This window comes from Microtus oregoni, unplaced genomic scaffold, assembly GCF_018167655.1.
Source record: "Microtus oregoni isolate MIOR12 unplaced genomic scaffold, Mior012 000061F_ref0000440, whole genome shotgun sequence".
NCBI lineage: Eukaryota > Metazoa > Chordata > Mammalia > Rodentia > Cricetidae > Microtus > Microtus oregoni.
The window spans coordinates 919,113-941,971 of NW_024543871.1; the positions used below are offsets into that span (position 1 = coordinate 919,113).

Here is a 22,859-nt window from a genome sequence, read left to right on the forward strand (position 1 = left end):
ACCTTAAAATGCATTCTCAAGCATCGTCAAGATTTGCTCGTAGATCAAAAAGAAATTCCTCAGCTCAGGACCAACTGCTGGTCTGTTTCTCCAGCAAGTCAGAAAACTAGCGTTCTCCTTCAAGCAGTCTTTTTTATTTATTTCTATTTTTTTATTTTTTCCCCAACACTACTTATTGCAACTGTCATTATTCCATGCACAAGTTCGTGCCCACACTCCACCCCTTGTTTGCCTAAACTAGAGCCTCGCCCAGGGTTGTGAGTTGAAAGCCAATAGCAGCGATAGTAGTCTGGAGTAACAATTTTAGCCTGGAAATCCCAGACAGTTCCTCAGGGGGCTTCAAGGCGCACAGCCATTTCATAACCCACAAGGGGGCGCTTTCTGATGCGCTCAGATCATGGCCCGCAAGTACTTCTACTTCGACTATGACTTTTACCGGGTGAACTTCTATGAGGAAGAAATAATGACTGAACCTGAGAAAACAGTGGCCTACACGATAAACAGTGGCAGCTTTGACCAGGGAGTCATAGAGGCCCTGAATAATCTGTTCTGTGAGGGCCAGAAGAGCTCTGTAGACGACCACAGCTACCAGGACTGGGATATAAGTAACAGCCAAGACATTGAGCAAGAAGAGCTGGAGATGGCCATGAACATGGTCGAAGCCAGTGAACAGCCATTAGTCAAGATTCGCCAGAAACCATACATATTCACGCCTGGACAGCTGTGGGAACTGCGAGCAGTCTTTGAAGAAACTCAGTACCCAGACGCCATCAGACGGTATGTATCAGGTCTGTCCTTTAGGACTTTGGGCTCCTTCTCCTCTCCCCTGGCCTCTCCTTACTCTTGTTAAAAGTTTTTAATATTTTTGAGGTTCAGAATACGGACTCATACTAAGCATAGCTTTTTGCCACTGAGGTACAAGCTCCTCAGCGAACCTCAGCGCACGGGAGCCTAGGTGGAAGCCACAGTGCGCCCTCTGGCGAGCTAAGGACATTGGCCTCACTCTGAGGAAGAAAGCCGCGAAACGTGAGGGTGACCCATGCAGCAGACAGACGTGGCTTTTTTGTAAAGGAGTCTCAGGCTCCCTGCATGAGCTGTGTTGCCTGTAGGGGACCACAGCCTCTTTTTAGTTTTGTTGAATCGGAGTCTGAGTTGTACAGGCTGGACTTGAACCGACTTGGTAGCCCAATCAGCCCTTGAAGTTGTGATCGATCCTTCTGCCACAGCTTCTTCAGTAGCTGAGGTTACTGGTTTGTGTCATCAGGCTTGACTTCCTATCCATTCTTGGCTCTGAATCCACAATCTTCCCCTACTCTTTGATGATGTTTAGGGGGAGTTGTTGTCTAGAAGTCCTAAGTAAAGTCTGTTTTCTTCATCCATTAAAGAATTCAAAGGCAGAAAGATCCCAGGCACAGCAGGCGGCAATGGTACTTACTAAAAGTACTAAAAGTGAACTAGGAAACACACACTGAGGCATGAGAGAGAGAAAGAGAGAGAGAGAGAGAGAGAGAAGAAGAAGAAGGAGGAGGAGGAGGAGGAGGAGAGGAGAGGGAGGGAGAGAGAGAGAGAGAGAGAGAGAGAGAGAGAGAGAGAGAGACTCCCCACAAAGTAGAAAGGGGAATCTGAAAACGAAATGGTTTTCATTTGGAGAACTGGAAGTTTTCAGCTGACTAGTCCTCTCATAAACTGAACCATGTTTAGGACAGACCTTGAACATAGGGTAGCAGGCTGGAAAATTAGCCAACGGCAGGAGAAAACGCCTACTAGGCCTTTGGCTCAGGTAAAGAGGGTGAGAGAGAAGCAGAAAGTTTGCCCTCTTATTAGTTTGAGGCCTCTTTCCCTGTATGTCTGCAGGTCAGGTCTAGCTCTTGGTCCCTCAAGAGCATGCCTCTTGGGTGACCAAGGTTGAACTTTCCATGCATCCTGGTGCAAACCAGGTCTCCAAAATGCTCACTGACCACTCCTTTGGTTCCTTTCTGTTTAAAAAGTGTCCAAAATTAAACATAGAAACATAAAGGGCATTGCTTAAATCAAATCTGAAGGTCAGAACTCAGCAGACTGAAGTCTTCTCAAGTGATTTGGGGATAGGTCCCTGGGAGTCTGTCTATGACGCCACAGCAAAACCTGAACCCATTAAATAAGTGCCCTTTCCATGCCCCTAGTCCCCACCTACCACTCTCCTGTTTATTTGTCCTCTCTATATGATTCCTCTAAGGACCTCATATAAGGAAAATCAGGCAGAATTTGTCCTTCCTGAACTAACCTGCCTCAATTAGTATGTCTTTGAGCCTTGTCAGTGTGTTAGCATCAGACAAAATTTCTGCTTTCTCGGGGGTCGGTCATACCCAAACACCCCTATGCACAGCCATGTGAAAAGCTATCTGGGCAGATTTTCCCTGTGGCCCATGTGGCTTGTGCTGCACTGGTGTGATCTAGTGGAGCAGACAAATGCTTTTAGAACTCCATCTCAGTCACTCAGGGTGCACACCCAGAAGCAGGCTTGTGTCATGTGATCATCCCTGCTCACTATTTGAGGAACCACCTCACCCTTCCTTTGTGCTGTACTGTTTGACATTTCCCCAGAGGGAGCATCATGTTTCCAATGTCTTCAGGGACTCACCACGCTTTATTCTGTGGGTGTTGTTAGTAGCCACCTTCTGAGTGTGGGGACCTTCTGGGTGTGGTTTGAACTGCTTTTCACTACTGCTGCCTGAATTTCCCTGTGTTAATGGATACCGTGACCTATGCTCATGGTCAAATACGTCTTTAGCAAGGTCTTTTTCTCCTATCTAAGTCAGGGTGTGTTTTGTGGTGAGTTATTGGTGTTCAAATATGCTGTCTGATTGCATAATGTTTTCTTCCCAGAATCATCTCTTTCAATTCACAGACATACTAAAATCTGCTAAACATCCACATTTATCATTTCATTTGTATTGCCTGTGTGGGGCCTGCTTTTTGTGTGCAAAATTTTTCAGAGATCAAATATCCAGAAGAATGAAGACTTGTGTGCCCTCACAAACATACCATTAGGCAGTCACTTTGCATAGTTATCTGTACCTAGTGGCACAGATCTATAACCTCAGCCACACGGGAGGGAGATCCAGAAAGAGGGACACTTCCAGGTTTAGCAGGGCTCAGGAGGATGCTCAAGGTCAGCAGACGCAGCTTAGTGAAACTCTGTTTCTAAATAAGACTGAAAAACACATAAATACAAATATAAATATAAAACCATACAGCTCAGTGGTAGACCCCTTGCCTAGCATATCTGGGATTGTAGGTTCAATTCCTGACGTCACAAAGTATGTATAATTTGTATGTGGCAGATATAGACACATACAAATTTTCTTTTTTCTTTTGTTTATATATATTTTCGAGTCATGGTTTCTCTGTGTAATAGCCCCGTCTGTCCTGGAACTCTATCTGTAGACTAGGCTGGTCTCAACCTCACAGAGATCCACCTGCCTCTGCCTCCCGAGTGCTGGGATTAAAGGTGTACACCACCACCACTCTCTCTCTCTCATACATTACATCCCTACTACAGTTTCCCTTCCCTCCACTATTCTCAGCCTCCCCAGACTACCCCTCTCCCCTAGATCCACTGCTCCCACACTTCCCTTCAAACCACTTCTACATAAAGCTCCTTCTAAAGGTTGCTGAAAAGTCTGCTTATAGAGGTATGAGGGGAGATAGCAATTATTTACATTTTTATTAAAATATTTTTCATGCAATATATTTTAATCATATTCTTTCTCTCCCCCAACTCCTCCCATATCCTCCTTACTCATTCAACTTCATGAACTTTCTCTTTCTCAAAAACAAAGGAAAAAAACAGAAAAAACAACAAAACCAAAACCCAAATCAAAGAAGACAAACTTAAAAAAGAAAACAAGACAAGAAGTAACAGAAGAAAACGAAAGGTTCACACACACACAAAAAAAAAACCAAACAAACAAACAAACAAACAAAAAAAACATAAAGTATCTTTTGTGTTGGCCAACTACTCTGGACATGGGGCCTGCCCTGGAGTGTTGTGCTGATGATGGTGTCCTTTGCTGTCCAGAAGCATACAGAAGCTTTTCAGTTTCATGAGGTCCCATTTAGTAACTTTTAGTCTTAGTGCCTGTGCTACTGGTGATCTATCTGTTCAGAAGGTCTTTTCCTGTGTCAATGAGTTCAAGGTTATTTATTACTTTCTTTGAGACAGGGTTTCTTACAGGCCTGCTATATTTCCTTCTCAGCTTGCTATGTGATTTTTGAAACATAACTTGACCTCTCTGTTTTATTCTATTAGGTTCAGTGTATCTGGGTGTATGTCTATAATAGTAATTTTTTTCTCTTGGTGGATTTTGTCTTTAATGGATATATAGTGTTCTTTCTTATCTTGTCTGATTAGTTTTGTTTTGAAGTCTCTCAGATATTAAAATAGCTACACCTGCTTGAATCTTGGTTCTGTATGCTTGGAATGCCATTTCCCATCCTGTTAGTCTAAGATAACATCTGTCCTTGCTGTCCTTGGTGGTGAGCTGTTTCTTGAATGCAGCACAAAGATGGATCCCATTTTCTTACCAAATCTATTAGTCTGTGTTTTCTGGTGTGTGTGGGGAAGAGTATAGACCATTAAATTAGATAGTTTTTAATGATCGGTGTTTACTGATTTCTGTTATTTTGTTGTGGTGTAGCATTTTTCCATCATTTGATTAACTATTGTGAGATTATTTATTCATTGTGTCCTCTTGGATTCAGTTAACTTTCTCTCTTCAGCCTGAAATTTCCTTCTAGTGCCTTCTGTAGAGCTGTATGTGTGGACAGAAATTGCTCAAATTTGTTTTTTCTCTTGAAATGTTTTTTCTTTCTCTGTTAACTGTGGTTAGTAGTTTTGCTGGATCTAGTAGTCTGATCTGACATCTGTGGTCTCTTAGGGCTTCTACAACATCTAACCAATCCCTTCCGGCATTCAGACTCTCCAATGGGCCCATCTTTACAGGTGACTTGGTCCTTTTCCCTTGAAGCTTTTAATATTCTTTCTTTGTTCTATATCTTTAGTGTTTTAATTATGTGGCAAAGGTATTTTCTTTTCTGCTCCAGTCTATTTGGTGTTCTGTATGCTTCTTGTACCTTAATAAGCATCTCTTTCTTTAGAGTGGATGAGTTTTCCTTCATGATTTTATTGAAAAGACTTTTTGTGCTTTTGGCATGTGTTTTTCTCCTTCTCTATACCTATTATTCATAGGTATGGTGTTTAAATATTGTCCCAGATTTCCTGGGTTAATTATGTCTGGATATTTATTTTTAATATTTAACACTTTCTTTGACCAAGATATTCATTTTTCTACCTTGTCTTCAAGATGTGAAACTCTATCTTCCATGTCTTTTAATCTGTTGTTGAGACTTTCATATAAAGTTTTTGTTCAACATCCTGAGTTTTTCACTTCTCTTTTTATTTCATCCTGGGTTTTCTTTGGTGATTCTATTCCTTTGTTAAATTCTACTTTCATGTCTGGAATTGTTTTTACTTGTGTTTTTTTTGGCAAGATTTTGTGGTCTTTCAGACATTTATTTGGATCTTCTTTAAGGTATTTGAACATATTAATAATTGGTATCTTGTAGCCCTTGTCTTATGCTTCAGCTAAATCGCTTTTCTTGTAGCCTATCACAATAGAGTTGCTGACATCTTGAGGAAGCATGTTGTATTGATTCATGTTTGTGTTTGGCGCTGGGATCTAGGCATCTGAAGCTATGATGTTTGAGGTGTTTCTTAGTGTAGACATCTGGTGTCGTATTTGTTGGGTGGGTCCTTTGGTCCTAGTCAAGTGTAGCTGCTGTGGGTAGCTGTGTCCCAGCAAGTATGGTGGCTGAGGGTCCTTGGCAGAATTGTTTTGCACTTCAATGGGGAGTCACAAAGGGATGGAGCTGAGCTGAGAGGGGCAGTGGGGAAGAACTAGAGTTATTCTGCATCTGCACCAGGAGGCTGAGTCCCTAAGGGATTGGGTTGGGCTAGGCAGAGGGCCTCCTGAAGGCAGGCTGCAACAGAACTAAGCCAGAACTGGGATTTGTATATACAATGATATTGTTTTAAAAATAAAATAAAAAGAATAGTTATGGAGAGCAAGATATTAAATTTTAAAATATACATGGAATGTACTAATTATAGTTAATTCCATGCCTAGGATGGAATATTAAATATTTGTCTTTTTTCTCTTCAGAGAAGAGAACTGGCAGAGCTCATGAATGTGGATGAACAGAAGGTGAAGGTCAGTTAGCCTGCGTATTTAGTTTGCCAGTGTGCTGATCTCAGAGTTGCCTCTGGACATGGATGACTTTGCCCTAGGCACATGAAACTACTTAATTTTTTCCTTGTGTCTTATGCTGGGGAAAAAGATCTGGAATATGAGACCTTGGCAAATGAAAAATGGAAAAGGAAAACTTTAGCTAATGTTTACTCCGTGCGGGGCAGTCACTTGTGATCCTAAAATAAAAGCAAAACCAAATATATAGCATCTACACCTCTGTCCATCTGTCTCTCTCATGTATGTATAAATGTGTATATAGTATCTATGTTGCATAAATATTTTGCATGTGTGTGTGTGGCATAATTAACATTTGATTCCGTGTAACACACAAGAGTCCTTCACAGGGGTCTTCTGTTGAGTATCACTTTGAAACTCAGGGTGACTTGTAAATGATGATGTGGCTGCCGGGAATATCTTGGTTGTAAAACATAACATGTGCACTTGGTAAAAGAAGGAATGAATGACAAACTAAAGGGGAAATGGGATAATTGAACCACGAAATATATTTTCATAAACTAAAGCATTTTCCTATCATGTGAGACAAATGTGGAAAGAGAACTTAAAGTTCAAGAGGGTAAATTTCTTTGTTTCTTTTAGAAGGTTTTGAAAAGGTGATTCAGACAGTGGTGGTTCTAAATCTAGTTTCTGGTATTATTATATCTCATATACAGGAAAAATATTTCCCCAAGTTCCCACTAGGGCAGAGGAGTCAGTTCTTGAATACAAAGGGAGTTCATGACCACCCGGAATACAGGAGACTGTTTCTAAGGACAATTTTGAAAGAATAACTGTAAGCCTATGCACATAGATCTTGGTACATGACTCTAATTGGGTGTGCAGAATAAAGGGTTTGGTATTGTGCGTAATGAATTTTTCTTTGCTTTTCTGGTAGTGATATACAAACCAGGAACTATGAAACTGTAGGCAGGTCATTGGCCATGAAATGGCTAGTAGCTTGAGCCATACAAAGCATGTGAGCACTTAAAAAACTGCATTGTGGGTTCAAAGGAGATTCATAGGGTCAAATGAGAGCAGCAGCTGCTAAATATGTTAATCGAAAACTTCTCTCCCTCGGATTTCAGGACTGGTTTAACAACAAGAGAGCTAAACTTAGGAAAAACCAGAGGGCAATACTGAGAAAAAAGCATTCCCCTGCTATCAAGGACAACCTTGACATGAAGACTCTGGTGGAGACCAAGAACATCTTCATTCTCCAGGAGCAAGTGGGAGATGGGCTCTTCTGGTGTCTCAGGAAGTTTGTCGCCCATACTGGCCAGGACATTCCTCTCTTTCTCTCCTTATATTAGCATTAAAGCACAGTTTATCCATTTACAACTTGTGTGTGCCCTCAACAGAAAAGGATGTGTTTTATTACAATTTGTACAGAAGTCAGCTCAGAGTAGGTGAGGGGCAGAAACACATACCGGTCATTGGAATGCATAGCAGTCACTGGAACACATAACGTTCACTGGAATACACATGGTGCATGAGTCTGTACATGTATGCATGCAGGGGCCTGTGTAGGCCAGAGGAGGGTGTCCTCTTCCCTGGAGCTGGAGTTACAGGAAGATACAATGTAGGGTTAAGCCAGCCGCTTAGGGGGCAGGCTTGCCTAGGGTGAATGTTTACTTATAAATCAGGCACGCTGGAGCCCGCATGCTCCTTCTGCTTCCTGTGCTCCTTGGGATCCTTGGTCCAGTAAGTCTATTTCTTCATTAAAGCTGTATATATTCTTTACAATCTGCCTGCATTCATTTACGCCGATACAATACAAGAAACGATAGGTTCTGAAAAATGTACCATGAAAGAGCATGACTGGTCCATAGGTGTTGAAAGAAGGCCACTTGTGTGTCTCCTGACTGCTCAGTCCAGAAATAATCATACAGAAATTATATTATTTGCAATGCCTTGTGGCCAATAACCTATGCGTATTTGTGGCTAACTCATATCCTTATCTAACCCATCTCTATTAATCTGTATATCACTCATGGCTTTGGATTAACAGCTAAAGTTCTGGAATCGCTCTCTGGAGGAGCTACAAAGCTTCTCTCTGGCTTTGCTCTTCTTTCTCCCAGCATTCAGTTTAGTTTTCGCCACCTAGCTCTGTTCCCAATAACTTGCTATAGGCCCATACAGTTCCTTTTTAACGACATAGAGAGCAGATTCCCACATCATCACATATTCGCTGTGCCATCTTTCTATGCCCTTATTCTGGGATTTGTTTTGCCCCAAGAGGTGTGTGTTGGTTTGGAATGTTTTGTTGTGGGAATGACAGTCAGGGGATAAGAACACAGATCCCAATGGGGTCATCTCTTCCTGTGTATATTAGACACATATGTGCCCTCCTCTCCTGGAATGGGAAGCTGCAGGTGCTCTCTCTGGCCCCACACCAGGACCTAATTAGGAGTAATGGGCCCATCCCTCACTGTTCTTAGGTCTCTACAGAGGAATCTTCCTCTGCATTTGTAGGACTCTGATCCACAGGCCTACTTTGTGTAGCCAGGCCCTGTCAGTTTCTCAGGACTATACTAAGTGCCTGAATGCAATCTGTGGTAGTACCCCAGGGAGTCTTTCTCACCAGCTCCACCTCACACACACCCCAATGAATATACCTTCTATCTAGGTCCCATATATGTCCGTAATACAGCATCCACCTTGGTGCTTATAATCCCAGCACCAGAGTTCCCAGTTCCTCTTTGAGTAGAAGGATGTTGTCTCAAGGTTTCTGTCACTTTGACAAAACACCATGAAAAATGGAAGTTGGGGAAGAAGAGTTTATTTTATGTACACTGCAGCATTGCTGTTCATCACTCAAGGAAGTCAGAACAGGAACTCAAACAGGGAAGGTTCACAGAAGCAGGATCTTATGAGGAGAGCTGCTTACTGGCTTGCTTCCCATGGCTTACTCAGTCTGCTTTCTTATAGAACCCAGGACCACCAGTCCAGGAAGGGCACCTTATACTGTAAGCTGGGATCTTGCCTGTTGATGAATAATTGAGAAAATGACTTTGAGTTGGACCTCATGAAGGGATTTCCTCAACTGGGGCTTCCTTCCTCTCTGAGGACTCTAGCCTTTTTCAACATGACACACAAAACCACCCAGTACACAAGTTATCTGTCCTCTGGACACTCTTGCTGTGGGGATTCACGTCCTCCATCTCTCTGCAGTGCCTCTACAATCCACAAACTATCCTAATACAAGTCTGTACTACAACCAGTCTATCTGTCCCTCCTCTGTCACACGAAACTTCTGTATGTGTATCCTCGGTACACAGCCCTGTTTACCCATCTTCTCCATTACAAAGTCCAGATTCCCCCCTTACTGGTACTCAGTTTAGAAAGAGGCTTTATCACATCCTGCTGCACCCCCTTTTCTAGAGTCTGCCATATCTACAAGCAGTCACAGCATCAAAAGCAGCTCACACCTTGGCCACTTTCGCACAGGTCATGTACTCTACTCCACGACATACACCACCATGCTAATGCCACCCTGATGTGTCCTCCCTGCCAGAACTCAGGCATAACACTCTCTATAGGCTTTCCACACTGCCTCTCCTCCAATCATCCTCGGGCTAACACAGCCTATTGCTCCCTGCATGCTCTGAAGCCTGCATCCTATGTCTTCCACTAATCTGGCCTGGTGCATCTACTGAGAATCCTTCTCCTCTCCTGCTTGAACTGGGAGGATCGATCAATATGCCTCTTGTGCATCTTGGGCTAGGTGTGGGAGCAAAGAGGAAGCCTCTTTCTAATGGGCATAAAAAGGCCTCTTGTGTTTCCTTTGAAACACTACGACCTGTGCCAGGAGGACTCCTAGTAGCATGACTGTGCCATGGAAAGGAGTGATAGTGAACAGACCTGGGGGTAGCCTAGGTCACTGGTCAAACTCCCCACAGATGAATGCTCAGAAAGTAGTCTTTTTGTATTTGTTCCAGTACAAGAGTGAACTTGTAGATTTGGGGGAAACTCTGTTTTTGTCGTGAACAGTGTTCTCACTGGAGACTTGTCCTTTTCCTGTTCTTAGGTGTTTGTTTCCACAGGGTCGAGTTAAGGTAAGGATAGTACAGTGTGACAACAGAGAAGAATATATGTCTGAGCACGGGTTGCCGTTGGTTAGAGAAACTTTTGTGACTTGTGGAGTAGTAAAGATGACTCAGGGTTTGATCCCTTCCTTTTATCTTCTGTTAAATATTTTCTCAATATTGGACATACACACCTTACTGACCCCCAAAACGGACATGAAATATTTTGAATACACAACTCTTTATGGCTGAAGGGATAAGGTGTCACAGCCATCAGAAGGTGTCAGTGACACCTGAAGATCCTGTCTTCATCTGGGGCCTGGACAGGATGATGCTTCAGGACTCCTACAAAATCTTTACTGCAAGGTGTCCTGGCCATCAGCAGATGGACACTGGAGAATCTGAGACTGCTGATGTTTCCTGTATTGGCCTCTTCTTTTCTTAAACCAGCTCTGCAATAACTTGGTGAAAGAGATGGCTTTAGTGTATTCAACAGTCAATATCACAAGTGGAAAACACAACTCTGTGTAACAGTAAATGCCAGTGAGGCTTTAGATTGACCAGACTTTTCTAACCAAGGACACACAAAATCCTATGCAACCCCAGCCCTGGAAGTCGGAATTCAGAACAACCGGAAATAGGAAATTCATTAGCTAGTACCTTTCCTGTCTTATGTCCTTTCAAGGAAATGAGAAATATGGCTCTAAGAAAGAGAACGGGGATCAGTAAATCAGGATATGGAGAAGACCAGATATCAAAGGGTCTTTAGGTATTACAATCTACATACTCTCTGCCAAGGAAAAGGTACCTCATCATTCCCTTGAATTATCTGACTTACATGAACTAATGCTTAGAATAATGATATCTCCCCTGACTCTCTGGAAAGTCACACCCCACTGCATGAATTCTTGTCTATGTAATTCTCATGATATATGCCTATAATAGAGAAGATGGGAGAGCTCATATTTTGCCTTGAATCTATGTTAACAAAGGCCTAATGGGTCCCAATTCTGGTTTCCTTTGAATAGATGCAGGAAGAGCTGAAACAACTGCCATAGATTATTCAAATTTGATTGTTTGAGATGATCCCAAGATTTCTGATCTAAGTTGAAGAGCCAGAAACCTGAATATATTACTAATTTCTTTTACTGTGACCCTGTACTGTTTTATCAATGAAAGATCTACAAAAATGCAGGGTCCTTGCTGGGTGACTGTGGAGCTTTCTATGTCTTCCCATAGTCCCCTCTTATCTCCTATGCACAGGAAAGGAAGCTGCTGCGAAGTGATGGGCCAATGCCTGGGCCAAGTCTGGTTTTCCTAAAAATTCAGCAGCCTATTGGTCTAAGAGAGGAGAGGAGTGTGAAGATGAGGTGTTGGGAATGGGCTGCCAGTGCCCTGGAGTGCATACATGAGTAACTGCTTTTAAAATAAGTAGAGGAGAAAGGACTGGGGGATGATGAGGAAGGAAGGTGGAAAGGGTAAGTGAGGGGACAAGATTAGTCGATAGAAAGAAGAAAGAAAGCAGAAGATAAGAGAAGGGGAAGAGGAAAAGGAAGGGAGAGAGAAAAGCTCAAAGGAAGGAAAGAAAGAAGACATAGATCTGTACACTGTTATCAATCTCTGGTGACTGGATCCCTATAGCTTAGTGTCAGCATTAACGGGACCATTGATTCTTGTCCTGTTCAGCCTAATGGTAGAACCCTGCATCTTCACCTGCATGGCAAACTGCCTCAAACAGAAAATTACTGGTCCCTAGAAACAACTATGACCTCATAGAACAGGACGAGTCAATAATTTGACTCATGCCCTGTGATCTAGTGGGAAATGTGACAGTTTAAGCCAGTGAAGAGGTTCCTCCATCTTCTATTCTTGTTGAGGCCATTTTGGGTAGAAATAGACTTTGATCTCTGTCATGGAGAATCCCATGGGAAATTAATTATGTCTATTCTAGGGATCAAAGATCAGGGATATACTGGCTAACTTAGCTGTGCTTAAACTTCCTGTTTGAATGAACCCCTCCACCAGCTAGCTGCCATCTTAGTTTCAGTAAACAGCTTGATTCAAACTGCTTACTTCTGCATAGGCATCTGCATCTGCTGAGCTAGATGCTAGGACATCTAAGTTTTAAGATGCCCTTACAACCCCCGTGTTCTGGACACCTGGAGGGCACGCCTCGGTGCCCAGATACATGGGTGTCATCCTAGTCAGCTGGAATAAAGACTTTCCATTAGCTATAGACCGTGTAAGTGGTCATCTCTGCTCACAACTATGGAGTGCTCTATCCTAATTGGAATGTGTTCATAACCTCCTCCCTTCAAGGCTCAGGGATCAAAGCAGAAGAACAAGCAGAAAAACTGGAATATCCAAAGGTGCTGGATGACTCTAAAGGAACAAACATCTATTTTCTGTACAAAAGGACAAAATCCAAAATGAAGTCAACACACCTCAATAATACACTTGATTGTACTGCCTTGTACAGACACCTCAATCCTAACTCCCAGTGGGGCTCCACACAAGACGCCCATGTCAGGAAGGACAATGGTGCTGTGAGATTCATCACGTAGGATAGTGGGATACCTGCTTCCTACCTCCCCTTAACTGTCAGAAAACAATCTCCTTCTTTCCCAGATTCCTCCTCCTCCTCCTTCTCATTCCCCTCTCCTCCTTCTCCTTCAAGCATCTTCTCTTTCTGTTCCAGTGTTTCTGGATCGACACTGGCATATTTTTCTTTATCAAAACACATAATTCCTTGCGGTAAACCACTATATTCCCATGATTTCAGCTCATCATTTATCGATGGACGGCTTCTTATTGCTCCAGCACCTTAAGCAGGTGGGGTGATTACAAGGAATCACACTTTCCAAAAGAGTGTGCAAAGTCACAGCCTATCCCAAGCTCAAACAAACAAACAAACATCCTTCCCAAATTGACTTGTAAGAGCCAACACTACTCCAAGGGAGGCCTGCACAGAGATGTGATGTTGTCATCTATAGGATTAGGGAAATGAGCCAATTCAGACAATTCATTCAGATATCTTGGGACTCCCTGCTTCCATCATGTAGGAAATAGGGGGAGGTCACTATCACCTATGGACTTTTGCCCTCCCCCTCTTCCATGCCCTCTAAAGTTTTCTGGGCTCAAGACAAAAGCTATGGTCTCAATGAGAGTTGAAGCTTGATAGTGATGCCCTACTTCCTGCCCAACATGAAGGGCATCCTTGGCTCTGTTCTTATACCAGGAGATCCAACGTTTTTATGCTGAACCTCCAGACAGCATTGTGATCTGTAACAATGTGGAGAGCAGTTAACAAAATGGCCTCTTCCTTAATACATAGCCAGCTATGGAAATACAGTCACAATTACCTGTTAGATGTCACCATCCTCTCAGGCTCCTGGGGAATAAGGGCTCATTATATTGGGAAGTCCTCAAACTGCACATCTTTGCGTCCATGCCATTTCGCTCCCTCCATGCCCCTTCTATTATGTGGATGTATAGTCTAAAGAAGATCTACAAAAACCAGAATCCATGAGGGGAACTCAAACATACCAACATGATGCCTCCATGAACTCAATCAAAGCCCCAGTGTGTGGGGAGGAGGCCACTTGTTGGTTCTCACCTGTCCAGTTAGCTTAGTCCTGAAATAATCACAAAGGAACTATATTAATTAAGTCACTATTGGCATATTAGCTCTAGCTAATCTAACTAGTTCTGCAGTGTATCAGCCTCTAGAGCTTCTGTAAATGAGCCTCTCTGGAGCTGCAATGCATCAGCCTCTCTCTGGTGCTGCGGTTCATCAGTATCTAGAGCTGTAGTGCATCGGCCACTAGAGTGATAGTGCATCAGCCTCTATATATGAAGAACATCGGTATCCTCTAGAACAGCACTGCATCATCTTCTCTAAATCTGCAGTGCATCAGCTTTTCTGGAACTGCAGTGTATTAGGATCTAGAGCTGTAGTGCATAGCCCTCTAGAGGTGCAGTTTATCATCCACTCTGGAGCTCCAGTGCATCAGCCTCTCTGGAGTTGCAGTGTACTTGCCCATCTAGAGATGCAGTGCATCATCAGTCTCAATGGAGCTGCAGTACAAATGGCTCTGCAGTGATAGTCCATAAGTCTCTCTAGAGATGCAGTGCATCATCAGTCTATCTGGAGCTCCAGTACAAATGGCTCTGGAGTGATAGTCCATCAGTCTCTCTAGAGATGCAGTGCATCATCAGTCTATCTGGAGCTGCAGTACAAATGGCTCTGGAGTGATAGTCCATCAGTCTCTCTAGAGATGCAGTGCATCATCAGTCTCTCTAGAACTGCAGTACAAATGGCTCTGGAGTGATAGTCCATCAGCCTCTCTAGAGATGCAGTGCATCATTAGTCTCTCTAGAGCTGTGGTACAAATGGTTGTGGAGTGATAATATATCAGTCTCTCTAGATATGCAGTGCATCATCAGTCTCTGCAGAGCTGCAGTACAAATGGCTCTGGAGTGATAGTCCATCAGTCTCTCCAGAGATGCAGTGCATCATCAGTCTTTCTAGAGCTGCAGTACAAATGGATCTGGAGTGATAGTCCATCAGTCTCTCTAGAGATGCAGTACAAGTGGTTCTTGAGTGATAGTCCATCAGTCTCTCTAGAACTGCAGTACAAATGGCTCTGTATTGATAGTCAATCAGCTTCTCTAGAGATGCAGTGCATCATCAGTCTATCTTGAGCTGCAGTACAATTGGCTCTGGAGTGATAGTCCATCAGTCTCTCTAGAGATGCTGTGCATCATCAGTCTCTCTAGAGCTTCAGTACAAATGGATCTGGTGTGATAGTCCATCAGTCTCTCTAGATATGCAGTGCATCATCAGTCTCTGCAGAGCTGCAGTACAAATGGCTCTGGAGTGATAGTCCATCAGTCTCTCTAGAGATGCAGTGCATCATCAGTCTCTGCAGAGCTGCAGTACAAATGGCTCTGGAGTAATAGTCCATCAGTCTCTCCAGAGATGCAGTGCATCATCAGTCTCTCTAGAGCTGCAGTACAAATGGCTCTGGAGTGATAGTCCATCAGTCTCTCTAGAGATGCAGTGCATCATCAGTCTCTCTAGAGCTTCAATTCAAATGGCTCTGGAGTGATAGTCCACCAGCCTCTCTAGAGATGCAGTGCATCATCAGTCTCTCTTGAGCTGCAGTACAATTGGCTCTGGAGTGATATTCCATCAGCCTTTCTAGAGATGCAGTGCATCATCAGTCTCTCTAGAGCTGCAGTACAAATGGCTCTGGAGTTATAGTCTATCAGTCTCTCTAGAGCTGCAGTACAAATGGCTCTGGTGTGATAGTCCATAAGCCTCTCTAAGAGATGCAGTACATCATCAGTCTCTCTAGAGCTTCAATTCAAATGGCTCTGAAGTGATAGTCCATCAGTCTCTCTAGAGATACAGTACATCATCAGTCTCTCTAGAGATGCAGTACAAATGGCTCTGGAGTGATAGTCCATCATTCTCTCTAGAGCTGCAGTGCATCGTCAGTCTCTCGAGAGCTGCAGTACAAATGCCTCTGGAGTGATAGTCCATCAGTCTCTCTCGAGCTGCAGTACAAATGGCTCTGTAGTGATAGTCCATCAGTCTCTCTAGAGATGCTGTGCATAATCAGTGTCTCTAGAGCTGCAGTACAAATGGCTCTGGAGTGATAGTCCATCAGTCTCTGTGGAGTTGCAGTACATCAGCAGTCTCTCTAGAGCTGCAGTACAAATGGCTCTGGCGTGATAGTCCATTAGTCTCTCTAGAGATGCAGTGTATCATCAGTCTCATGGAGCTGCGATTCATCAGCATCTCTAGAGCTGTAGTGCATCAGCCTCTAGAGCTGTAGATCATTGGCCTCTCTGAAGCTGCAGTGCATCTGTGTCTCCAGAGCTTCCTCACATCAGTCTCTGGGGCTGCAGCACCTCTGTCTCTCTGAAGCTGAAGTACAGGGTCCCATCAGCTCGACAGGGGGAGAATTCCTCACTCCTTCAGCTTTTGTTTTCCAATAGCTCTTCCTCTCCATCCTGTGAGAATCTCCCTCTTCTCTCCCAGTTTCTCCAACCTGAGCCTGGTCTTACTGTAGTTGACACCTTGTGGTGTTAGGATGTCAGCCATCAGGGGCTCCTAGGCAGGACTGCTATTCCGCACAACCTACTGCTGCAGGTAGGGAATTTGCCTACATCAAGACTGCCCTGTTCCATGCTGAAGGAAGTTAGCATGAATAGCACTCTGCACTGCCTTTCCCCCTCTCTCATTTGCTATGGAGCAGTCAGTTTCTCTGGGCTCATGGCCTCAGCTTTTATCCCATGATCTAAACATTAGTCTTTAATGTCTGGAGGAAAGAAATTCATTTGAAAATAAGATAGCTACAGCTCTTACTTAAAGTGAGCTCTATCTTTTCCCACATTCCAAAAAACACACCTGTTCAATATAGTCTCCTTTAAAGGAAAAGAATACTTCCAGTTTTCAAGTTAGTCAACAGAAGACACATTTGACTGTGGCTTGTCACCTTTGCTTTTCATATACGTACAAACACATCAAAACTGGCAAAGGTGTGTGATCTGCATGTGTATCTATGTGCAAATGCACACTCGTGCATGCAGAGGACCAAGGTCAGAGTCAAGCATCTTCCTAGCTTGCTCCCCACATGATTTACACTGGCAGGGTTGTCCATGAACCTCAGCTCAGCGAAGGACCTAATCTAGGTCTCCCTAAGGATCCGCAGTCTCTGCCTCCTGAATAAGAGATTCTGACTACAGGTGAGCTGACACCTGCTAAACTTTATGATAAGGTCCCAACTCAGATCCTCAGACTCATGTGGCAAGAGCTTTATCCTTCGGGCCCTCTCCTCATTACCAACCTGCATTTTGACTATCAATAACATCCCCTGATCGCGTTCTCTTTACTCGATTAACGTAAATGGGCTCAATGTTATTCTTTTAATTAATTAATTAATTAATTATTCATTCATTAAAGATTTCTGCCTCCTCTCCACCACTACCTCCCATTCCCCCCCCAACAATTATTCCCCCTCCCTCAGCAGCCCAAAGAGCAATAAGGATTCGCTGCCCTGTGGGAAGTCCAAAAACCACCCACCTCCATCCAGGTCTAGGAAGGTGAGCATCCAACCTGCCTAGGCTCTCACAAAGCCAGTAAGTGCAGTAGGATAAAAAACCCATTACCATTTCTTTTTGTTTAGTGTAACAAAATTAACCCTTTAAAGCTGTCTGCCCCATACATCTCATAACACTGACATGACTATTTTGGCATTGTTTTTAGATAATCTAAACACAGCATGGGGGAACATGAAGGTTCAACTTTGCTGCTGTCTACATCGGCTTTCCACAAACTTACAAAGGTGGAGGGCCAACCATGTGCACTTGTGAATGATGTTCCACATGACACTTGGATTAATTAAACACAGGATAGCTATGAAACACTAATTTCTCTCTGGTCTCACTTAATCCACACTTATAACTAAGTGTTTCTTTGTTGAAACAAAGCCATGTTTTTCCCCTACTGCTTGCTACATCAATGAGAATGTCCCCAAGGTCACTTAGAGTCCTACTACAACAGTACACATAAGTACCCTGAAATGACCTGAGTGTCCAGACTTCAGTATTAATCTCTGTACACATGCCAGTAAACATTAACATTTTCCTAAATGCATGACCTTATAATACACAATGCTGTCTACATATATATGATGTTCACATACTGATTATGAGTAATCTGTGAATCTCAAATGGCTGAAGGATACTTGAGGAAATGTTCAACATCCTTAGTCATCAGAGAAATGCAAATCAAAACAACTCTAAGATTCCATCTTACACCTGTAAGAATGGCCATGATCAGAACACTGATGACAATTTATGCTGGGGAGGATGTGGGGTAACAGAAACACTACTGTATTTCTGGTGGGAGTGTAAACAGCTTCTTTGAAAATAAGCTTGCAATTTCACAGAAAATTAGGAAACAATCCACCTCCAGACCCAGCAATAGCACTGTTGGTTATATACCCAAAACACTCAATCACGCCACAAGAACATCAGCTCAAATATGTTCATAGCAGCATTATTCATAAGAGCCAGAACATGGAAACAACTTAGATGGCCATCAGACAAAGAATGGATGAAGAAAATGGACATTTTACCATCCCTGACTTCAAACTCTATTACAGAGCTACAGTATTGAAAACAGGTTGGTATTGGCATAAAATCAGAGAAGTCGACCAATGGAATCAAATAGAAGACCCGGACTTTAATCCACAAACCTATGAACACCTGATTTTCGATAAAGGAGCTAAAAATATACAGTGGAAAAAAGAGAGCATCTTCAACAAATTGTGCTGGAAAAACTGGATGTCAATCTGTAGAAGAATGAAAATAGATCCATATCTATCACCATGCACAAAACTCAAGTCCAAGTGGATTAAAGACCTCAATATCAGTCCGAACACACTGAACCTGATAGAAGAGAAAGTGGGAAGTGTTCTACAACACATGGACACAGGAGACCACTTCCTAGGTATAACCCCAGCAGCACAGACATTAAGGGCATCATTGAATAAATGGGACCTCCTGAGACTGAGAAGCTTCTGTAAAGCAAAGGACACTGTCACTAAGACAAAAAGTCTCCACTGACTGGGAGAAGATCTACACCAACCCCACAACTGACAAAGGTTTGATCTCCAAAATATATAAAGAACTCAAGAAACCAGACCATAAAAGGCTAATCAACCCAATTATAAAATGGGGCACTGAGCTGAACAGAGAACTCTCAACAGAAGAAGTTCAAATGGCCAAAAAACACTTAAGGTCATGCTCAACCTCCTTAGCGATCAGGGAAATTCAAATCAAGACAACTTTAAGATACCATCTTACACTTGTCAGAATGGCTAAAATAAAAAACACCAATGATAGCCTTGCTGGCGAGTTTGTGGAGAAAGGGATACACTCAACCAGTGCTGGTGGGAATGCAAACTTGTGCAACCACTTTGGAAATCAGTGTGGCAGTTTCTCAGGAAATTTGGCATCAACCTACCCCTGGACCCAGCAATACCACACTTGGGAATATACCCAAGAGATGCCCTATCATACAGCAAAAGTATATGCTCAACTATGTTCATAGCAGCATTGTTTGTAATAGCCAGAACCTGGAAACAACCTAGATGCCCTTCAATGGAAGAATGGATGAAGAAAGTATGGAATATCTACACATTAGAGTACTACTCAGCGGTAAAAAACAATGACTTCTCAAATTTTGCATGCAAATGGACGGAAATAGAAAACACTATCTTGAGTGAGGTAAGCCAGACCCAAAAAGAGTTACATGGAATGTACTCACTCATATTTGGTTTCTAGCCATAAATAAGGGATATTGGGTCTATAATTTGTGATCCTAGAGAAGCTAAATAAGAAGGTAAACCCAAAGAAAAACATATAGGCATCCTCTTAATATTAACCTTCATCAGGCAATGAAAGGAGACAGAGAAAGAGACCCACATTGGAGCACTGGACTGAAATCTCAAGGTCCAAATCAGGAGCAGAAGGAGAGAGAGCATGAGCAAGAAACTCAGGACCGCGAGGGGTGTACCCACACACTGAGACAATGGGGATGTTCTATCGGGAACTCACCAAGACCAGCTGGCCTGGGTCTAAAAAAGCATGGGATAAAACCGGACTCTCTGAACATAGTGGACAATGAGGACTACTGAGAACTAAAAACAATGGCAATGGGTTTTTGATCCTACTGCACATACTGGCTTTGTGGGAGCCTAGGCAGTTTGGATGCTCACATTACTAGACCTGGATGGAGGTGGGGGTTCCTTGGACTTCCCACAGGTCAGGGAACCCTGATTGCTCTTTGGGCTAATGAGGGATGGGGACTTGATCGGGGGAGGGGGAGGGAAATAGAAGGCAGTGGCGGGGAGGAGGCAGAAATCTTTAAAAAATAAATAACAAAAAAAGAAAATGAACATTTGCACAGCAGTAAATAAATAATGGCATCTTGAAATTTGCAGGCAAATGGATGGATCTAGAAAACACCATATTGGGTGATGTAACTCAGACCCACAAACACAAATATAATATATATTCACTCATAAGTGGTTTTTAGTCATAAAGCAAAGAAAACCAGCAATCCCAGGGAACCGAGACAACAAAGAGGACCCTCTGAGAGGCATAAATGGATCTACATAGGAATTAGAAGAAGACAAGATCTCCTGAGTAAAGTGGGAGTGTGGGGGTTACAGGAGAGTGTAGTCAGGAAGAAGGGAAAGGGAAGGGGGAGCAGAGAAAAATATACAGCTCAATAAAGAAAATCAAATATGATAAAAATGATAAAAATTAGAAATGAGCTTTTTAAGATTTTTTTCACTTAAGAGTCTATGCTGTTTCAAATAATGGGAAAGAACACTTAATGGGTGCCCATTCCATTTTTACTTCTGGACAACTTCAAGACTCAGTGCTCAGTTACTATTATAACCCAGACAAGGACACCTCTCACCCACGCATGCATTTCATAATGGGTACAAGAACATGGACCATGTCCTGAAGCAGAGTGCCTTGCCCAAAGTCTTTTCGGATTTGCTGACCCGCACTCTGGATTCTCCCAGGAACAAGCGCTTTGCAAGGTCCTTTCTGGGAGAAGAAGATGGAAATTGGAGCTGTTAGTGAAATACAGCATTTCAGCATGGCAAGATGAATAGACTTCGGGAGATGCATCACAGGCCAACACAAAACTATGTAGAGATGGTAAGCTCTAAAGTATGAAAGTGACTTTTTATTGATCTTCATTTCATTGGAAAAATAACCACATGAATAGACACAAGGTGAATATGCTATATTAGCAGAGGGATTGCTTAGAAACGACTAGGTCTTGAATACTATTCCCATTATAAAACGGAGTCATCAAGAAGAGGTTAAGAGGCCGGGCGATGGTGGCGCACGCCTTTAATCCCAGCACTCGGGAGGCAGAGGCAGGCGGATCTCTGTGAGTTCGAGACCAGCCTGGTCTACAAGAGCTAGTGCCAGGACAGGCTCCAAAGCCACAGAGAAACCCGGTCTCGAAAAACCAAAAAAAAAAAAAAAAAAAAAGAAGAGGTTAAGAAGGAGGAATAAAACAAAAAGGAAACTTAAAGAAGAAATTGAGAAGCACCAACCAGTTTCTAGAATCCATACTGCATATATATATATATATATACATGTGTGTATATATGCATATATATATGTATATGTAAATATGTGAATATGTGTATATATGTATTTATATATATTTGACTTCCCAGACATCTTTCCCATACTCAGCAACTAAACAAAGAGTTCATGCTTGGGCTCAAAGCAGATAGGGCCCATAGTGTGAAGAACACACCTACTAATGAGATGCTGATGGATGGGAGCTGGAACAGCTACTGAAACAAGTCACATACCTTATGATCTCATCGGGGTACTTAGTTTTTTCAGAAACATCTTCCAACTCATTCAGCTGCCTGGGTGTGAGACCAAACTGGATCCTTGGCCTTGTGCGCCAGACCTGTGACACTCTGCCAGCAGCCATGTTCTTCTGCTCCTCAACTGTGGGTTTCGGTACCCTTGGTGGCTCCCATGGCTCTCATGCCTGATGTCATCACAAACGTAGTTGAAGTTAGCAACGTGGGTCACATCATCCTTGCGGTGTGGGATGCCCTGGTTCTTTGGTTTGTCGGAACCTTTTAGAGAACCTTCACCATAGATGACAATTTCTCTTGCTGCAGTGGCCTCGTGTTCAAAATCAAGGCTCCCCTCAATCTCATTTTCATCCAGTTTGTAGAAACTGTGGTCCACATGTTGGGATTGGAAAGCCATGATGAGACCTAAAAGAGAGAAGTGTCATCTCCATAAATAGTTTGTGGATTGAAATGACTTTGCAGCATGTGTGTTTTTAGCAAGTTTCACATCTGTCCTCTTTCCATCACACAATCCCTATAGGAGATACGTGCCAAGTGAAAGAGGTTCTAGGGAGCATGTACTGAATGTAACCAAACTGGAATTTAACAAAGTCCACCAAAGCCTTGAGGAATGATGTGAGGAGCAAGAAAGCTGTTGCAGGTGCACAAGTAGGGACGAGGACAGGCATTTACACTGAGCACATGGCCTCTGGGTGAACCTCTGGAGAACTCTAGCTTCTGTATCTCACTGGGTGCACACTGCAAGATCTGGGAATTAAGTGGACATGGTTATGTCAGCTAGTGTTTGTGCCAGTTTCCTTGAGAGGACAGTGAAAACACACCAACACTGTCCTCTACCTGAAGGAGTGCCATGGTTGTGAAGTGGAGTTTATGTAGCATTTGGGGGGACAAGTCACTGCAAAACATTTGACGTCACCATTGAAACAATGAAAATGCTCCAGATGGTTTATTGGGAATCTCCATCAGAGTCACTGTACGATGTCCTGCTCAGTACTTCTCATGTCTGACTAGGCTGACACTGTGTGGGTCTCTGCCCTTTTCACAGTGCCAGCAAACTCCTGAAGCTGAGAGTGCTCTGTAACAGTATTGAGCTGAGAAAGCAC

At 43.0% G+C, this 22,859-nt stretch overlaps 1 protein-coding gene and 1 pseudogene across 1 annotated transcript; one reads left to right on the forward strand and one right to left on the reverse strand.

Moving 5' to 3' along the window:
• Positions 1-397: 397 nt before the first annotated feature.
• On the forward strand, positions 398-7,597 carry LOC121439427 (rhox homeobox family member 1-like). Its single transcript, XM_041639933.1, has 3 exons — positions 398-777; positions 6,206-6,251; positions 7,373-7,597. Exons 1-3 carry the CDS (start codon positions 398-400, stop codon positions 7,595-7,597), a joined length of 651 nt encoding a protein of 216 aa, XP_041495867.1.
• A 3,071-nt stretch (positions 7,598-10,668) lies between these two features.
• LOC121439407 lies at positions 10,669-22,153 on the reverse strand (annotated as a pseudogene).
• Between the last annotated feature and the right edge of the window lie 706 nt (positions 22,154-22,859).